Source organism: Melanerpes formicivorus, unplaced genomic scaffold, assembly GCF_026170545.1.
Source record: "Melanerpes formicivorus ecotype bairdi unplaced genomic scaffold, bMelFor1.0.p_v2 SCAF_54, whole genome shotgun sequence".
Taxonomy (NCBI): Eukaryota; Metazoa; Chordata; class Aves; order Piciformes; family Picidae; genus Melanerpes; species Melanerpes formicivorus.
In genome coordinates this window covers 1,334,264-1,354,198 of record NW_027142406.1, presented here as the reverse complement: position 1 = coordinate 1,354,198, position 19,935 = coordinate 1,334,264, and the positions used below count along the sequence as shown (strand labels likewise).

The window sequence follows — 19,935 nt, the reverse complement described above, 5'->3', positions numbered from 1 at the left end:
CCTTCCTGCTATTAGCAAGCAGTAATGGAAAGATTAACTAACCCACAAACAGTTGATCAGTTTCAATCAGCCACTACCATGATTTAATTCTGGTCTTTTCCATTCCTCTGTTTGCAAATGACTGGCACACAGGTCTGGTCAAGTCATTGGAATTTATTGATTTAGCTATGGATATGTCCTTTAGAATTACTGTTGCTTTGGACAGTGTGCAGGGCTGCACAGCAAATAATATGTTGAAATGCTTCAGCTTTTGTGGAAATTGTTTGCCCAGTTGTGGCTGAAATTCTGTGTCATGACTCAGATGTGGCTGAGTGCTCATCTCAGATGGCAACTCTTTCATTTCCTTGCATTTCATGCTTGTCATTGATCAATCAAACTTCCATACAGCATTACAGAAGGTCTTTCCTGGCACAGCCAGTGCAGCACAAAACCCCCAGCTGGCAGCAGGATACCTGTATGACCTTGCAAACATCATCACTGCAAACCATGCAAACCATCACTGGAGGTGTTTAGGAAGAGACTGGATGGGGTGCTTGGTGCCATGGTTGAGTTGATTAGAGGGTGTTGGGTGATAGGTTGGACTCGATGATCTCGAAGGTCTCTTCCAACCTGGTCTGGTCCATTCCATTCCATTCCATTCCATTCCATTCCATTCCAGTCCATTCCATTCCATTCCATTCCATTCCATTCCATTCCTCTTCTGTGTATTCCAGCTTCTGCTTGTCAAAACAATGGCAGCCTTCCTGCCACATCAATATTAACCAAGATGAATGCTTATGGAGTGCTCAGATATCACTTACAGGAGAATCACAGAATTGTTAGAGTTGGAAGGGACCTCAAGGATCATCTATTTCCAATTCCCTTGCCTTGGGCAGGGACACCTCACACTAGGTCAGGTTGCCCAGAGCCACAACTGGCTTGGCCTTCAAAACCTCCAGGGATGAGGCTTTCACCACCTCCCTGGGCAACCTGTGCAGTCTCTCACCACCCTCATGGGGAAGAACTTCTTCCTAACATCCAATCTGAATCTACCCATTTGTAGCTATATTCCATTCCCTCCCAGTCCTATCACTCCCTGACACCCTAAAAATTCCCTCCCCAGTTTTCTTGTAGCCCTCTTCACATACTGGAAGGCCACAGTAAGGTCTCCTCAGAGCCTTCTCTTCTCCAGACTGAACAACCCCAGCTCTCTCAGTCTGTCTCCCTAGGAGAGCAGCTCCAACCCTCTGATCATTCTTGTGGCCCTTCTCTGGACATGTTCCAGCACCTCATCAGAGCACTGTAGATGGAGAGAATCACCTCCCTTGACCTGCTGGTTATGCTTCTCAGGATGCAGCCCAGGATGGGATTGGCTTTCTGGACTGCAAGTGCACCATGGTAAAAGAAAGTAGGATGATTTGCACTGAGAACCTTTATGGAAATACAGTTGTTGAGATGTCTCTAAAACAGACAGGCATCTCCCATGTATCACAGGGAGTATCACACTGCAATACTGTTGTGCCTTGTGTGGAGAGAGGAAATCTTTGCTTTTGTTCTCTTAGAAGGGCAAAACCAGGCAGATCTTTGATGGAGAAAGCAAGAGATGTCAGGGTGTGTATCTAAGGTAATAAAACCCCAATGGCTTTCTGTAGAATTCCTTATTATGTAGATGTAGAAAGGAATTGGTCTCTTCTCCCAGGCAACCAGCACCAGAACAAGAGGACACAGTCTCAAGCTGCACCAGGGGAAGTTTAGGCTCGAGGTGAGAAGAAAGTTCTTCACTGAGAGAGTCATTCGCCATTGGAATGTGCTGCCCAGGGAGGCGGTGGAGGTGTTCAAGAGGGGATTGGACGTGACACTTGGTGCCATGGTTTAGTCATGAGGTCTGTGGTGACAGGTTGGACTTGATGATCTTTGAGGTCTCTTCCAACCTTGGTGATTCTGTGAATGTATGATTCTGTGAATGAACAGCAATTTTGACTTGACCAAGCTCCTGCAAATCAGAGAACTCAGGATGCCAGTCTCTCAAACCTTTGTTCTGACTTTCTCAGTAGACAGATTAATTAGTTGGTTCATACAGTTCAGCCAGGTGTAAACATAACATCACAAAAGTGACAGTGAGGAAAGGAATGGAAAGAGACAATGGCCTAGCTGTGACAGAGAAAAAATTACCTACTTCAGTTGATTATGGACCTGGGGATGTAGATTGATATTGTACCAGATATTATTATTATCTGCCTGGAGAAGAGGAAGCTCCAGAGAGACCTAATAGCAGCCTTCCAGTGCCTAAGTGGGCCTACAGGAAAGATGGAGAGAGACTGTTTACAAAGGTTTGCAGTGAGAGGACAAGGGGCAATGGCTTCAAACTAGAGAAGGGCAGATTCAGATTGGGTATCAGGAAGAAGTTCTTAGCTATGAGGGTGGTGGAACACTGGAACAGGTTGCGCAGGGAGGTGGTTGAGGCCCCATTCCTGGACATAAGGGATCAAAGGTCTCTTCCAACCTGGTTAATTCTTCTTTTCTTTTCTTTTCTTTTCTTTTCTTTTCTTTTCTTTTCTTTTCTTTTCTTTTCTTTTCTTTTCTTTTCTTTTCTTTTCTTTTCTTTTCTTTTCTTTTCTTTTCTTTTCTTTTCTTTTCTTTTCTTTTCTTTTCTTTTCTTTTCTTTTCTTTTCTTTTCTTTTCTTTTCTTTTTTTTCTTTTCTTTTCTTTTCTTTTCTTTTCTTTTCTTTTCTTTTCTTTTCTTTTCTTTTCTTTTCTTTTCTTTTCTTTTCTTTCCTTTTCTTTCCTTTTCTTTCCTTTTCTTTCCTTTTCTTTCCTTTTCTTTCCTTTTCTCTTCTTTTCTCTTCTTTTCTCTTCTTTTCTCTTCTTTTCTCTTCTTTTCTCTTCTTTTCTCTTCTTTTCTCTTCTTTTCTCTTCTCTTCCCTTCTCTTCCCTTCTCTTCTCTTCTCTTCTCTTCTCTTCTCTTCTCTTCTCTTCTCTTCTCTTCTCTTCTCTTCTCTTCTCTTCTCTTCTCTTCTCTTCTTTTCTCTTCTCTTCTTTTCTCTTCTTTTCTCTTTTCTTTTCTTTTCTTTTCTTTTCTTTTCTTTTCTTTTCTTTTCTTTTCTTTTCTTTTCTTTTCTTTTCTTTTCTTTTCTTTTCTTTTCTTTTCTTTTCTTTTCTTTTCTTTTCTTTTCTTTTCTTTTCTTTTCTTTTCTTTCTTAAGTCTTGGATGATTTTCCTTTTGTCTGACAATAGAGGCTGTCTAGATGGGCAAATCTTCTATAGAATAGAAGAGCCTTGACAGGGCTCTGGGCAACCTGATCTGTTTGAGGATGTCCCTGCTTACTGCAGAAGGGGTTGAACTAGGTGACCTTTGGAGGTCCCTTCCAGGCTGGACCATTCTATGATTCCATGATTCTAATAGTTGGGTCTCTCAGTGGGATTGCTGGAGGATCCTGGCGACAGTCAACTGCCTCTAGGGGGGCTGTCAAGTGCCCTGAACTCCAGACAAAATGGGTGGCAGGGGAAGAAAGTGCAGGGCCAGAACCTAAGAGAATTCACTTTGCACAAGGTGTGAGAAGCAGCTCCTCTTCCAAGAGTGAGGTAAGCACCAAGGAACTGCACCTGACCTTTCTCTTGGAAACAGGCAGGGATGTGTAAGGTGATCACATTTTGACCTCTGAGAAGGGAAAGACCAAATGTAGACACACATGCGATTGCAATCAGCTGCCTCCAAAGTGAAGCCATGGCTCTACACAAAAGGTTTAACTCTTCAGAAAACAGATTGCTCCTCATGCCAGATGTGTTAGCACAGAATTGTCCTTCAGAAAGGGGGTCACTGGTCAGGAAAGCTTGTCCTCAGTGACTTAGTAGGGTCACAGACACAAAGGTAGTCATGAATAGTGCTGTAGATTGGTTGGAAATGGAATACTGTGCCTAGTACTAGGCTCATCAATTTAAGAAGGACATTGAGATGTTTGAATGGGTCCAGGGAAAGGCAATGATGCTGGGGAGGGATCTGGAGCACAGGCCTATGAGGAGAGGCTGAGGGAGCTGGGGGGTTGTTTAGCCTGGAGAAGAGGAGGCTCAGGGGAGACCTTCTTGCTGTCTACAACTACCTGAAGGGAGGTTGTAGCCAGGAGGGGGTTGATCTCTTCTCCCAGGCAACCAGCACCAGAACAAGAGGACACAGTCTCATGGTGTGCCAGGGGAGGTTTAGGCTTGAGGTGAGGAGAAAGTTGTTCACAGAGAGATTGGCCATTGGAATGTGCTGCCCAGGGAGACAGTGGAGTCACTATCCCTAGAGGTGTTCAAAAAAGTTTTGGATGTGGCACTTGGAACCACGGTTTAGTAGTCCTGAGGTGTTAGGTATTAGGTAATAGGTTGGACTTGATGATCTCTGAGGTCTTTTCCAACCTTACTGATTCTATGATTCTGTGATTCTATGAAATGTAGATGGATTTTTCATACTGGAGTGAGCAGCTGTCTTGCTGTGCTTTGCTCAGCCAGTCCATTTAAAAGCAAAAGGAAATGTCAGTGGCTCAGTAGGCTGAGCTCCATCTCCATAAGAGATTAGCCGGATACCATTCACTGGGGCTCAGTGCTCAGGTGTGTCATTTCATCTAGAAACGACCTTGCATGATTAAAAGCAGCTGACCTGCTGCAAAGATTCTGAAGCTCTTGGTGGCCTTATCCTCAGCTCTGATTGTAGCTGCAGTCCCCAGCCCATCTGCAAGAAGAATGCTTTCGTTTCAAATTCCTTCACTCTTACAGTCCGGTTGGCCCTGAGGATGGGAGGGTTAACACTTAAAGCTGCCATAACTCAGTCCCACTTGATTTTGTCTCTGAATTCTTCAGCTTCCTAGTGGATCTGGCTCTTGTGAAAGCTTTAGCTTCAATCCATATGTGTTGAAATTTCCGTATCTTGAGAAGTGGAAATGTTCAGGAGGTCACAAAGTCTCTGGGGGGATTCAGCACTCTGAAACAATCTACCTTCATAACTTCCTCCACAGGCACACATTGCACAAATAATCAATTGCTTTCCTGAAACACAGTGCAAATTTTCATACATAACAACCTCATACTCCCATCCTTCAGGATGCAGTGATGTTTATTTTAGTTTCTTTTTCTTGGTCTGTACTCAACAGAGAGCAAGGAAGGTGGGGAAGGGCCTGCAGAATAAATCTGATGAAGACCAGTGTAGTGCTACAGGCTGGGGTCAGAGTGGCTGAAGAGCAGCCAAGCAGAAAGGGACCTGGGGGTGCTGGTTGATAGTAGGCTGAACATGAGCCAACACTGTGCCCAGGGGGACAAGAAGGCCAATGGCATCCTGACCTCGATCAGGAACAGTGTCACAAGCGGGAGCAGCACTCTGCCCCTGTACACTGCACTGGTTAGGCCACACCTTGAGTCCTGTGTCCAGTTCTGGGCCCCTCAGTTTAGGAAAGATGTGGAGCTGCTGGAAGGTGTCCAGAGAAGGGCAACAAAGCTGGGGAGGGGTCTGGAGCACAGCCCTGTGAGGAGAGGCTGAGGGAGCTGGGGTTGCTTAGCCTGGAGAAGAGGAGACTCAGGGGAGACCTTACTGCTGTCTACAACTCCCTGAAGGGAGGTTGTAGCCAGGTGGGGGGTGGTCTCTTCTCCCAGGCAACCAGCACCAGAACAAGAGGACACAGTCTCAAGCTGCACCAGGGGAGGTTCAGGCTGGGTTGTAGGAAGAAGTTCTTCCCAGCAAGAGAGATTGGCCATTGGAATGTGCTGCCCAGGGAGGTGGTGGAGTCACCGTGACTGGAGGTGTTTAGGAAGAGCCTGTCTGGGGTGCTTGGTGCCATGGTTTAGTTGATTAGATGGTGTTGGGTGATAGGTTGGACTTGATGATCTCAAAGGTCTTTTCCAACCTGGTTAATTCTATTCTATGCTATTCTATTCTATTCTATTCTATTCTATTCTATTCTATTCTATTCTATTCTATTCTATTCTATTCTATTCTATTCTAAACTGGAGGAGCTGGGGCTGCTTAGTTTGGAAAAAGAGGAGGTTGAGGGGAGACCTCATTGTTCTCTACACCTACCTGAAAGGACATTGTAGACAGACTGGTGCTGGTCTCTTCTCACAGGTAATTAGTGATAGAACAAGAGGGAATGGCCTCAAGCTTTGACTGGGTAGGTTTAGATTGGACATTAGGAAACATTTTCTCATGGCAAGAGTTGTCAGGCATTGGAATTTGCTGCCCATGGAGGTGGTTGAGTCCCCACGCCTGGATGTGTGTAAATGTGGTTTGGATGTGGTGCTTGGGGCTATGGCTTAGGGGTGAGCCTTGCAGAGTAGGATTCTGGGTTGGACTTGGTGATCCTGAGGGTCTTTTCCAGCCTGAATGTTTCTGTGATTTCTGTGGGTCTTTGCTGTTCCCCTGAGCACAGAAGGGCTACATTGCGTCTCAGCTTAGCAGGATGAGGGAATCAACAGGGCATTCTGCTACTAGTTGCTTTCTGTGAGTTTGTGAAAGCTGTGCTTAACAAGCAAGAAGGGTAACTGCTTTGTAGTCTTTGGCAAAAGCCTGAAGAAGCTGTCAGCCACCACAAGCAACCAGGAGTTGCTCAAGCTGAGAAACGAAAGCTGCTTTTAAATAGTTCAGTAAGCATCGAACGCTTCGAGCTGATTTCCATAAATCATGTCGGGTATTACAAAGCCGAATGCAGAACTCATGACTCACTTTTCCTTCCATTCCAGTTCCTCTTAGCAATGAGGGGAAATATAAATACTTAGGCAGCATCTCACAGTCCTGGGGTTTAATTATTTCCACCAAACATATTAAATGACACTTTGCTCTTCAGCTGTGTAGACTGCTCAGCGACTGATCAAAAGCAAGCAGCTCAGATTTAGATCTGAATCACCACAAACAAAGCTAAACAAAGCTTTCCAGCACTACATAAAGTGTTGAGTCTGAAAAGAGCAGAAAGTGGTTTGCCAGAATCTTCTGGGGATTTACTTTATTGATGGAAGCAATAGGTAAGCTTACTTAATTCCCCTAAAATTAGGTCATCCCTGAGACCTCTAGGTTGGACAGCACAGTGATAAGCAGGAATACAAACCATTACATTGAGTAAAACTTAACTACAGCTGGAAGATCAAACAACTTTGTAATGCAGGAGCTTCTCTTTTCCATGGTGTTTGTTTTTCCCCACTGTGGCACAGATGTCAGCAATCCTGAAGTCAAACTTCCTTAGTGCAAACTAACAGCCAACTATATTACCAAGACAGACTGTTGTTCCTGCCATGCCGTGATATGTTCTCCCACAAATTCTCTGGACCATTTACAAAGCCTCATAGTCACTTACTTCTACTCCTTGCTCCTGGATCTTCTTTGCTCTTGTTGCCATGTTTCCAATCACAGAATCACAGAATCACAGAATCAGTCAGGTTGGAAGAGACCTCCAAGATCATCAAGTCCAACAGATCACCCAGCCCTTACTAATGAACCAGACCATGGTACTAAGTTCCTCAACACCTTCAGGAACATCAACCCCACCACCTCCCTGGGCAGCACATTCCAATGGCAAATCACTCTTTCTGTGAAGTTCTTCTTTGTAAAATCAAGCCTAAACTTCCCCTGGCACAGCTTGAGACTGTGTCCTCTTGTTCTGTTACTGGTTGTCTGGGAGAAGATACCAACCTCCCCCTGGCTACAACCTCCCTTCAGGGAGTTGTAGAGAGCAAGAAGGTCTGCCCTGAGCCTTCTCTTCTCCAGGCTAAGCAACCCCAGCTCCCTCAGCCTCTCCTCACAGGGCTGTGCTCCAAACCCGTCCCCAGCTTTGTTGCCCTTCTCTGGACACATTCCAGCAACTCAAAATCTTTCTTGAACTGAGTAAGAAGGCACTGCAACCATTCAGAGGGACCAACTCAAAGAAATTAATATCTTCCTACCTTAATTAATATGTCTTCCTACCTTAATATGTCTTCCTACCTTAATATGTCTTCCAGTGCTTTTCCACGCAACAGAGTGCTTTTTAAGCTGATCTGAGAGCTCTGTGCCCTCTGCCCAATGTTAAATTACCTCTAGGAAGAGCTCAAATCATCAAAGGTGCATCCCAACATCTGTAATGGCACACGGAATAGCATAATACAATAGCAGTGCTGGTCCAAATCTTCTTAGTGGTTCAGGGAATAAACAGGTTTCTGGCATACATCCCAAGATGTGGAATGGCAAAAGAATTGGGTGATAGAGGAGGAGAGAAAGAGAAAACACAGTTGGTATCCCAGAAGCCTGACCAAATCATGGTGCTAATACCTACCCTAGGTAGCTGTCTACTCTCTTTGTGGCACAGGCTCTAAATGTGATGAGTAGCCTACATTTACATCCAGCCACTATTGAGTTCTGAGTCAAATGATGAGCCTTCCATAAGCTGATAGGTCAACAAGGGATACATTTTGGTGTGAATCCAGAGAAGGTGGTGGATAGTATTTTCTGGTTTCACTCTGTCTAAACTCTTCTAAAGCTCCATGGCTTCTAGGATAGGTATGTAGTAGGTCCTGCACAGTAAGATAATTATATTGTTCAGATGGATGTGTCATTATATCTAATATATCACAGAATCACAGAGTGGTTTGGGTTGAAAGGAATCTGTTGAAATCTTGCCTTGGAATGCAAGTCTCCTCTAGTAGAGGTAACTTACTCACTGGGCTGTATTGAGTAAGCACATTTTCCTGCTTTGTGAATTACCCTGTGAATTACACTGTGCAACTTTTGAAACATGTCCAGAAACATCAGGATGATTTGCTTTGAAAACATTGAGACATAAACATTTGAAAGCTTTACATTTTCCTCTCCTTTTTTATCAATTTAACAACACACACACAGAGTACAAATATCAAATTCTCTTCAATATAGATGGGCAAGAAATTCCATTTGGGGCAAGAAGGTATTTATCAAAAGCATTATGACCCAACCCTACGCAGGAGGTTCCACCTCAACACGACGAGAAACTTCTTTATCGTGAGGGTGATGGAGCACTGGAGCAGGCTGCCCAGAGAGGTTGTGGAATCTCCTCTGATGGCTTTCAAAACTCACTTGGACGTCTTCCTGTGTGGTCTGCCTTAAGTGATCCTGCTTTGGCAGGGGGGTTGGACTGCATGATCTCTGGAGGTCTTTTCCAATCCCTGATGTTCTGTGATTCTGCAATTCTGTGATTCTGAGATGCTATGTCTTATACTCAAAACAGAGCCAAAGCCATAACCAACTGCAGGTTCTAGGTAATGTCCATTCCTTCTAGCTAAAATAGTGTCTTAGGTATATCCTGAGGTGCTTGACTTCATGAACAGCCTGACAATTTTGATTCATGTACTGGAATTTCTGAACATGAACTCCAACAAGGCTGAGTTCCAGGTCCTGCACTTGGGTCACAACAACAACTCCATGGCAAGCCACAGGTTTAGGGATGTGTGATTGGAGAGGGACCTGGGGATACTGGTTAATTGTTGACTGAATATGAGTGATCAGAGTGCCCTGATGGCCAAGATAGCCAATGGCATCCTGGCTTGGATTAGGAACACTGTGGCCAGCAGGGACAGGGAGGTGATCATCCACCTGTGCGCAACTCTGGTGAGGTCACACCTTGAGTGTTGTGTTCAGTTCTGGGCCCCTCAACATAGAAAGAACATTGGGGACTGGAGCATGTCCAGAGAAGGGCAACAAGGCTGCAGAAGAGCCTGGAGCACATGGCCAACAAGGAGTGTCTGAGGGAGCTGGGGGTGTTCAGTCTGGAGAAGTGGAGGCTGAGGAGAGACCTCATTGCTCTGTACAACTACCTGAGGGGAGGTTGGAGTGAGGAGGGGGCAGCCTCCTCTCCTTGGTGTCAAGCAACAGGAGCAGAGGAAATGGTTCCAAGCTGCACCAGGGGAGGTTCAGGCTGGATGCTAGGAAATGTTTCTTCACTGAAAGGCTTTTCAAACATTGGAATGGTCAGCCCAGGGCAGTGCTGGAATCACCATCCCTGGAGGTGTTAAAGCAGCTTGTGGACCTGGCACTGTGGAACATGGCTTAGTGTTGACCTTTCAGTGCTGGGTCGAGGGTTGGACTGGCTGAGCTTGGACATCTCACCCAACCAGAGATATTCTGTAGTTCTGTGAATTCTATGAACATGGTACTGAAGAACCTACTAGGTTCTTCATCATTTTAGTTTTGCACCAAACAATTTGCCCGGCACAAATGAAATTGCAAGTCAGATTTAGGAGCAGTTTAACACCCTTCCCACTAAATCCACAAGACATTTCACTTTAGGTTCAGTGAAATATTTAACAGCATCTTTGCCACTAATGAGATTCCTCCATGGACAAGAAAATTAGCTGCTCTGAATTGCTGGAATTCTGAGATCCCTGTCCCTTGGGGAGACTTTTTTTCTCTGGGTGTGTGAGCAGCATGACATTAAAGAGAGTCTGCAGAAACTCCAGCCTTACTTTTCCCACCTCATCACCTCCTCCAACTTGTGTATTTTGCCAGTGCCACTTAGTTTTGAAACTAAGCAGAGCAGGGATTACATGCAGCCACACGTTGGCATGAATAATGCCTTCAGCTTTTGAGCTGAGCATTGTCAGGGCTTTGCTCACCACCGTCCTGCGGACTTGTGTGTGTCAGACCTCGAGTGGCTTAGCTCTTCTCAGCACTGTAAGAAATCTGCTGAATGGCATCTGTTTCATAATATATTATTATTGTTATTATTATTTTGGACTGGTTTTTAAAAGAAGAAAATAATTTATGGAGGGAAGACCAAACTGCACAGGAAAAGGTCTTTTTACACAGCACAGGCTGGGCTGTGAAGGTACTACAGGAAGTAAGTTGCTCTTTGTTTAGCTATGGGAGCAACTTGAAAATCATAGACATTTAAAATGCATTTTATTGTCATTTTTCCGCTCCAAAGCAGAACATTGCTGCAAGCAATGGTCTAGATTTAGGTGAACTCATACTGTGACAAACTGAGAATGGAGAAAACACATTTCTTGTCCATAAAAGGACAGATCACACATCCACAGAGGGTAGCTCTGATTTTGCTGCAGTTCCGAGCCATGAAGTAGGGACTCACTGTTGCTGAAAAGAAAGTTTTCTGAGGATGGAGGATCCTCCAGTAAATTTATTTTGTTTGAGTGGGGGTTTTTGTATTGCCTTCATAAAAAGAAAACGATTGCCCTATTTAAACAGAAAATAATGATATTTTTCATTGATTTTGTAAGCAGATTATTTTTTTTAATTCAAGAGGTCTGATATTTCTGCAGTTTCTTCTGGGAAAACCACAGAGTACCCAGAGTGCCACAGCAAGCCAAGGGCAGTAATCTTTGTCCTCAGCTCAACATTGGTGAGGTCACATCTGGATCGCAGGATCACAGGATGTTTGGGGTTGGAAGGGACCTCTGGGGATCTTCGAGTCCATCCCTCCTGCCAGAGCAGGACCATAGAATCTAGCACAGGTCACAGAGGAATGCAGCCAGACGGGGCTGGAAAGTCTCCAGTAAAAGGAGGCTCCACAACCTCTTTGGGGAGCCTGTTCCATTCCTCCCTTACAAGAAAGAAGTTCTTCCTCATGTTGAGGTGAAACTTCCAGTGCTGTAGTTTCCATCCATTGCCCCTTGTCCCTGTTGCAGGGTGGGAGTGAAAATTCTGAAAGGTGCTTGAAATATAGGTGATACACAAGAATAAAAAGTCAGAAAGCAGTTGCACTCATCATAAGGTGTAAAACCCGAGTAACTTCAAAGAAACAAAGAGCCTGTATATTCTTACCCTGAGAGGTAGGACTAGATGATCCTTGAGGTGCCTTCCAACCTGGCATTCCATGAGCCTACCAATCTGTCCCTATAAAGTGTAGAAGTTCCAAACCAGAATAGAATAGAATAGAATAGAATAGAATAGAATAGAATAGAATAGAATAGAATAGAATAGAATAGAATAGAATAGAATAGAATAGAATAGAATAGAATAGAATAGAATTAACCAGGTTGGAAAAGACCGTTGAGATCATTGAGTCCAACCTATCATCCAACACCATCTAATCAACTAAACCATGGCACCAAGCACCCTATCCAGTCTCTTCCTGAGCACCTCCAAGGATGGTGACTCCACCACCTTCCTGGGCAGCACATTCCAATGGCCAATCTCTCTTTCTGGGAAGAATTTCTTCCTAACATCCAGTCTAAACCTCCCTTGCTGCAGCTTGAGACTGTGTCCTCTTGTTCTGGTGCTGCCTGCCTGGGAAAAGCGATCAACCCCCACCTGGCTACAACCTCCCTTCAGGGAGTTGTAGACAGCAAGAAGGTCTCCCCTGAGCCTCCTCTTCTCCAGGCTAAGCAACCCCAGCTCCCTCAGCCTCTCCTCATAGGGCTGTACTCCAAATCTTTACAGCCTCTAGCAAGCTTCTCTAGTTAATTGTTTTCCTCTTGACTCTCTCCTCCTTTGCAGATCTTACAGGTGAACAAGGTGATGTCCATCTTGTTTTATGTGATATTTCTCGCTTATCTTCGCGGCATCCAGTCTGCCAACATGGACCAGAGGAGCTTGCCAGAAGAGTCGATCAATTCTCTTATCATCAAACTCATCCAGGCGGACATTTTGAAGAACAAGCTTTCCAAGCAGATGGTGGACATTAAGGAAAGCTACCCCACCACAGCGCCAAGGGCGGACAGCCAGCAGGAGACGAATGGGGAGGAAAATGTGAAATCAGACTTCCAGCCAGTTATCTCAGTGGACACAGACCTCTTAAGGCAGCAGAGACGCTACAACTCTCCCCGCGTCCTCCTGAGCGGCATCACCCCCCTGGAACCACCGCCGCTGTACCTCACCGAGGATTACATCGGGAGCTCTGTGGTGGTGAACAGAACCTCCCGGCGGAGAAGGTACGCAGAGCACAAGAGCCACCGAGGGGAATATTCCGTTTGTGACAGTGAGAGCTTGTGGGTGACGGACAAATCGTCTGCCATCGACATCAGAGGACACCAGGTGACTGTGCTGGGAGAGATTAAAACGGGCAGCTCGCCGGTGAAGCAGTACTTTTACGAGACGAGGTGCAAAGAGGCCAAGCCGGTGAAAAACGGTTGCCGGGGCATTGACGACAAGCACTGGAACTCCCAATGCAAGACCTCCCAGACTTACGTCCGAGCACTGACTTCTGAAAACAACAAACTGGTAGGCTGGCGATGGATAAGGATAGACACCTCCTGCGTCTGCGCCTTGTCCAGGAAAACAGGGAGAACATAGACCTGCATCTCTTTGACATATATAAGTTATTACTTTAAATTATATGATATGCATGTAGCATATAAAAATGTTTATATTGTTTTATATATTATAAGTTGACCTTATTTATTAAACTTCAGCAAATCTACAGTATATAAGCTTTCTCTCTCGGTAAACAAGAGCAAAGGGTGTGTGCCTCTGCTGGGGGGGTGCAACTCCAGGGTTTTTTTTGGGGGTTTTATGTTGGGGTGGGTTTTTTTTAATTGTTTTTATTTTAATTTCCATTTTTTGTTTTAATTTTAGACTATGTTTGTAACACTGCTTGTCAGCAGCATACAGGACCCTTACTGTAAAATTCTCTGTAAAATCAGTATTTTTCATTCAGTATTGTCAAGCCAGTGACTGTCATTTAGTAAACTTGTTAAAAATCAGATCAGTGGCAAGAGTTGTGTACATATTTATAACCCCCCTCCCCACACCCACACATGCACCCCCACCCCACTCCTCAGAGCTCTACACATTCAAGTTTAATTGGGTGCAGTGTTGAAGCCTGGCCGCCAAAAAGGACCAAAATCCATGTCGTAGCCTCAAGGTTACGTTGACGTCACAGGCATCAAGCAGCCACAAAATACAATGTGTCTGTATTATGCCAGTTCTGCAGTGAAACGAGTGCTTCCCCTGTGTTGGCTTTTCAAAGTGACTGCTAATAATCCAGTAGCTTTAGTTGGTGGTTTTGAACCGCATTTTAACAGCTGCCGGTGCGATGTCATAAAACCGCGATGCCGTTTTCTGTGTCATAGAGAAAGCAAAATCTCAAATCCCTGTAGCAGAAAGTTATTGAACCCAAGATGCAATCCGAATGGATCTTTGATGCAATGCATAAATGGTGATTTCTTCAGGATTTAGCATTTATTGTGATCATCCTCTTCCTCTTCACATGAATCAGTTGTTTTCTGCTTGCATTGTTGGATCATTCTCCCTGTCTGCATTTTTGCATTATAAACAAAGCTGGTGGTGTCTTAGCCTTGGAAGAGCCCTTGGCTTGTACATTGTAGTCAAGAGATATCACAGTGGCATGGATACCAAAGCCACACACTCACATGAAGCTGTTCTGCTGTCCTCCTTAGCCATCCATTCTCCATTTTGCATGGGGGTAATAAATGTGTAGAACTGCTCAGCAACCCCGGTACCCTTTTACAGGGACATGAAACAACAGATCTGTTTTGAACAACGCGGTGACTAAACTCCAGGTAGTCCACAGCTAAAAAGAAGTCCTTCAGTTCCACAAGGTGAGTTGTTCCTTAGGACAGACATGTGTACTAGCATATATACCTCAAACTCTTTGTTGTATTGTCGTGTAGCTCCACTGGGGACATTAATAGTTTACACCACTTGAAAAGATGATCTATCACACATTAGCTACAAATTGACCTGGATGAGATCCTGCTGCCACAGAAGTAAATGACAGTCTTGTCATGGCTATCAGCAGAAGGAAGATTGGGACATGTGTGTCAGCTAGAGCTTAACCCACAGCCAGGGCTGAAGAAAATCCAGCTAGCCAAAAAGCGCTTCAACTGTAGTGCTCTTAGAATTTTACATTGTGGCTTTCTCTGTTGTGAGGTGTTCAGCTTCCCAAATGAAAAAGAGATCAGAGTACTCCAAAACAAGCCTACAGGATGCCTTTGTTCATGTGGTTTTCACTCCTAGAGAACCAACTCCAACTTAGAGGACACAGTCTCAAGCTGCACCAGGGGAAGTTTAGGCTGGAGGTGAGGAGAAAGTTCTTCACAGAGAGAGTTGTTGGCCATTGGAATGTGCTGCCCAGGGAGGTGGTGGAGTCACCATCCCTGGAGGTGTTCAAGAGGAGATTGGACGTGGCGCTTGGTGCCATGGTTTAGTAGTCATGAGGTCTTGGGTAACAGGTTGCACTTGATGATCTTTGAGGTATTTTCCCACTTTATTTATTCTATGATTCTAAATCTGCAACAGGTCATCAATAGCAGCAAATTGTGTGGTCTCCCTAGTCCCTTACAGAGTGCATTACACATCATAAAACCCACACAACAACTGGACAAGAAGCTCATGAGGCCAAGCACTGGAAAGGCAGTGCCTCTGAAAGTCAAGTTGGAGCATGCAGGTATAATGCTACAATAGAGTCCATAAACAAAGGTTTTGGGAACCATCTAAATGTTCAGCATGAGGCCAGGGTATGTACCTCACGGGAAATGTCATCACCTCACAGGACTAAATCCTAACTTTGCTTCAAGCAATAATAACTTTGGGTTGAATGCTAAGGCAATTGTTAAAAGAGATGATGTAATGTAAGAAGGAACTCAGTATCTCACAGATCTGACTAAAATTTTTCCAGCATTCTCCTTCCTTAGCAAACATTTAAAAACTCAAACATCCTCTACAGATTGTTTTTTCTTCTTTCTTTTTTCTTTTTTTTTTTTTTTTCTGGTTTTACTAGTATGAAAGTTTCAGTTTCAACTAAAGTTTGCTGCTTTGGGGGGAGACACAAACAATTTTTTCAGAACCCAGTTCCTAACATTTTGGCAAGTTTAAAAGTCTAGTTTTAGAACAGAATAGAATAGAATAGAATAGAATAGAGTAGAGTAGAGTAGAGTAGAGTAGAGTAGAGTAGAGTAGAGTAGAGTAGAGTAGAGTAGAGTAGAGTAGGATTGACCAGACCAGGTGGGAAAAGACCTCAGAGACCATCGAGTCCAACCTATCACCCAATACCACCTCATCAACTAAACCATGGCACCAACTACCTCATCCAGTCTCTTCCTAAACACCTCCAGGGATGGTGACTCCACCACCTCTCTGGGCAGCACATTCCAATCGCCAATCTCTCTCCCTGTGAAGAATTTCTTCCTAACATCCAGCCTAAACCTCCCCTGGCACAGCTTGAGACTGTGTCCTCTTGTTCTGGTGCTGCTTGCCTGGCAGAAGAGACCAACCCCCACCTGGCTGCAACCTCCCTTCAGGGAGTTGGAGAGAGCAAGAAGGTCTCCCCTGAGCCTCCTTTTCTCCAGGCTAAGCAACCCCAGCTCCCTCAGCCTCTCCTCACAGGGCTGTGCTCCAGACCCCTCCCCAGCTTTGTTGCCCTTCTCTGGACACATTCCAGCAAGTCAACATCTTTCCTAAACTGAGGGGCCCAGAACTGGACACAGGACTCAAGGTGTGGCCTGACTAGTGTTGAGTACAGGGCAGAATGACCTCCCTGCTCCTGCTGGCCACACTGTTCCTGATGCAGGCCAGGATGCCATTGGCCTTCTTGGCTCCCAGGGCACACTGCTGGCTCATGTTCAGCTTACTATCACCCTGAATTCACAAATAAAGATAGTTTTCAGATGCTAGGAGTAACTGAAAGCAGATCTCATTATGAATCATTAACTGTAGAAATCTCCATGCTTCAGAATGGCAAATAGGTCTATCTTCATAGGAGAGGAAGAAGTAAGACTAAATTAGCTTGACTGAGGGAATGGATGTAAACTACATCACAGGAGGTTCCACCTCAACATGAGGAGGTACTTCTTCATCATGAGGGTCACAGAGCACTGGAAGAGGCTCCCCAGAGAGGTTGTGGAATCTCCTTCTCCTTCAAGACCCATCTGGATGTCTTGCTGTGTGACCTGTGCTAGATTCTATGGTCCTGCTCTGGAACCAGGAGTTGGACTTGATGATCTTCTGAGGTCCCTTCCAACCCCTAACATCCTGTGATCCTGTGATTAAATCCCATTAATCAGAAACTGCTTTGTTCCTGCAGAATGGCTGCCACAATTTTTTACAGCACTGTAAATCCAGAGAAATAGGCTGGGTGTTAGGAAGAGGTTCTTCACGGAAAGAGAGATTGGCCATTGGAATGTGCTGCCCAGGGAGGTGGTAGAGTCACCATCACTGGAGGTGTTTAGGATGAGACTGGGTGGGGTGCTTGCTGCCATGGTTTACTTGATTAGACGGTCTTGGATGACAAGGTTGGAATCAATGATCTCAAAGGTCATTTCCAACCTCATTAATTCAATTCACTTCAATTCACTTCACTTCACTTCAATTCAATTCAATTCAATTCAATTCAATTCAATTCAATTCAATTCAATTCAATTCAATTCAACTCAATCCAATTCAATTCAATTCAATTCAATTCAATCCAGTTCAAATCAATTCAATTCCATTTGATTCGATTCAAATCGATTACATTAGATTCTAAATTCTGTTGAAAGATGGGCAAGAAAACGTAGCTTTATAGCAACACAAACAAATAACAGGATTGATCCCAATGCCTTTATTTCTTCTGTAAAACTAGCAACAGGAACTGGCCTTTGACTTTAAGCTGGACCAATGCACCGAGTACTTTCCAAGCGACTAACAAAACCGCAGCGGAGTAAATACCAGCACCTGTCATCTGAAACACATTAAACGAGAAGGAAGCATGGTGAGTAAGGTTATTAGATCGCCTGCCTCTTTCCCACCCTGCTCTAACAATGAATGTAAGTGTTACCCTCTGGATCTGATCCAGTTTGCACTAAAGTCAATGGAAAAAAACAAACCCCAAACAACCCAACAAATCCTCACCTTCTCCAGTGGAAGCTTGATCAGGCCCCAAGCAAAAGCAAATCTGCAGATCTCGGCCCGAGAGCGGAGCGTTCGCACACATTGGTTATGCCTTCCTGTAAATCCTGTGTACACATAAGATGCTGTATAATTTTGTGACGAGTTTGTAAACAAAGCCTGCAATAATAAATTTACTAAGGTCTAATTCTCTTTTCGCTGTAGTAGCTGGGGGTGGTTTGGTTGTCAGCTTCGGTCACGGCTCAACGAGTTCAAAGTTCCTATCCTATTTTCCCTTGATTTTCCTCTTTACGTCCGTGTGTTGAGCAATCAAGTGAAATACCCAGCTTCTCAGCTCTAGTTTAATTTAAGCATTTCTAAAACTCACTCCCATTAGGCAGCTCAGAGGCTCTGTCAGTGCTCTTTTGCCAATAGATCATTATAAACACACATTTTACTTCGCTTTTCTCCCAAGTGGCTGGAGGCTATTCTGAAATTGCTGGTCTGCGTCAAACTGTGTTTTACTCCATTTTGTTCCCTAGGTTTTTTGGGTTGGGTTTTGGGGTTTTTTTTTCCAGTCCATTTAGTAACACTAAAAAAAAGAAAAAAAAAGAAAGAAACCCCACCAAGCTCCACTGAGATTTTGGGAAACCATCTGCATTTATTTTATCACCTTTGAACATGTGTTCAGGAATGAAGTCTGTGCAGCGAGTTTACTGCTACCAAGAGATTTGTGCGGCTGCACCAGGAAGAAACTTTGACTGGACTTGTACAGAGCCTGTGTTCAAAACCACTCTGCTCCATACTCTGCTGTCCCAGTGCTTTAGCAGTCACAGTCCACCACTCAGCTACACGTTGTGTGTATCTGCAGAAGACCTCCAAACAGGAAACAAAGCCTGATTGGGAGTCCCCCAGAATGAAACATTTCGTGATAACGCTCTGCTGCTTTTTGAGCTTTCCAGCAAAGGCTTTTGTGCACCAAAGTCAAAGCTCAGAATTGTTTGTTGCACTTAGTAGAAAGGCTGTGGCAAAAAGAAATAAGTCATTGGGATTCTCTGTTCTCCACTCTTGGTATGTGTATGTAATTCATCATGCATGGGGGAGGAGGGTGAGGAAGGAGGAAGAAGAGAAGGAGGAGAGGATAAGCTCTACAGCTCGTGAGAAGTAAAAGGTTGTGCTCCGGTTTGGAAGCGTTTGAAAGTGTGGAGGGGTTGCTTTCCGAAATGCTTTCCCCTGTATTCTGTTACAGCAGATGGCAAAATGACGAAGCAAGCACAGATGTGGTGTAAAAAAAGTCAAGCAATATAAAGATAACAAAAGGTTTCCTGGGAAAGTCAGCCATTTACTGCTGCTGTAGGTCCGTGCAGCTCTGTGCAGGTTGTTGCAGAGCTCAGTAATGATGGTTCCCACTTAAATTATCTAATTAACATCTGTGATAAAAAAAATCCTTTTTTTTTTTTTGCTTCCTCAAACTCTTTGTATTTGCAAGCTGGATTATTTTTTATATAATTTTTTAAATCTTTAGCTGCTGTAGTACCTCTGATGAACAGCAAACGGCTGGAGCACCTCTCCTATGAGGACAGACTGAAGGACTTGGGGCTACTCAGTCTGCAGAAGAGAAGGCTCCGAGGTGACCTAATTGTGGCCTTCCAGTATCTGAAGGGGGCTACAAGAAGGCTGGGGAGGGACTCTTTAGGGTGTCAGGGAGTGATAGGACTAGGGGGAATGGAATTAAGCTGGAGGTAGAGAGATTCAGGCTGGGTGTGAGGAGGAAGTTCTTCCCCATGAGAGTGGTGAAGCCCTGGAATGGGTTGTCCAGGAAGGTGGTTGAAGCCCCATCCCTGGAGGTGTTTAAGCCCAGGCTGGATGAGGCTCTGGCCAGCCTGATCTAGTGTGGGGTGTCCCTGCCCATGGCAGGGGAGTTGGAACTGGATGACCCTTGTGGACCCTTCCAACCCTGACTGATATGATAAGGTCTCCAAATAAATATTTCTCTTTTACTGCTGAGCTTTGAAGCCAAAAGCACCTGAAAGAGAGACTCTCACTACAGAGCTGACCTTTTGATGCCATGACCTTATGTTGCCAGACACTTTGAGCATAGGCTCCTAGTGTTACAGAACACAGAATTCACCAGGTCGGAAAAGAACTTTGAGACCATCAAGTCCAGCCTATCACCCAACACCAGCTAATCAACTAAACCATGGCACCAA

At 44.6% G+C, this 19,935-nt stretch overlaps 1 protein-coding gene across 2 annotated transcripts in view; it reads left to right on the top strand.

Moving 5' to 3' along the window:
- Window positions 1–13,573, top strand: part of NTF3 (neurotrophin 3) — an 80,684-nt gene extending 67,111 nt beyond the window's left edge. The window contains exons 1-2 of one of the 2 annotated variants that reach the window (XM_068160864.1): window positions 1,833–1,862; window positions 12,398–13,573. In XM_068160864.1, coding sequence (XP_068016965.1) covers window positions 12,419–13,192 — 774 coding nt within the window. In that variant the 5' untranslated portion in view covers window positions 1,833–1,862; window positions 12,398–12,418 and the 3' untranslated portion in view covers window positions 13,193–13,573. Of the gene's footprint in view, window positions 1–1,832; window positions 1,863–12,397 lie in introns of those variants that run through there. The other variant, XM_068160863.1, reaches the window with a different exon arrangement.
- Window positions 13,574–19,935: the final 6,362 nt, after the last annotated feature.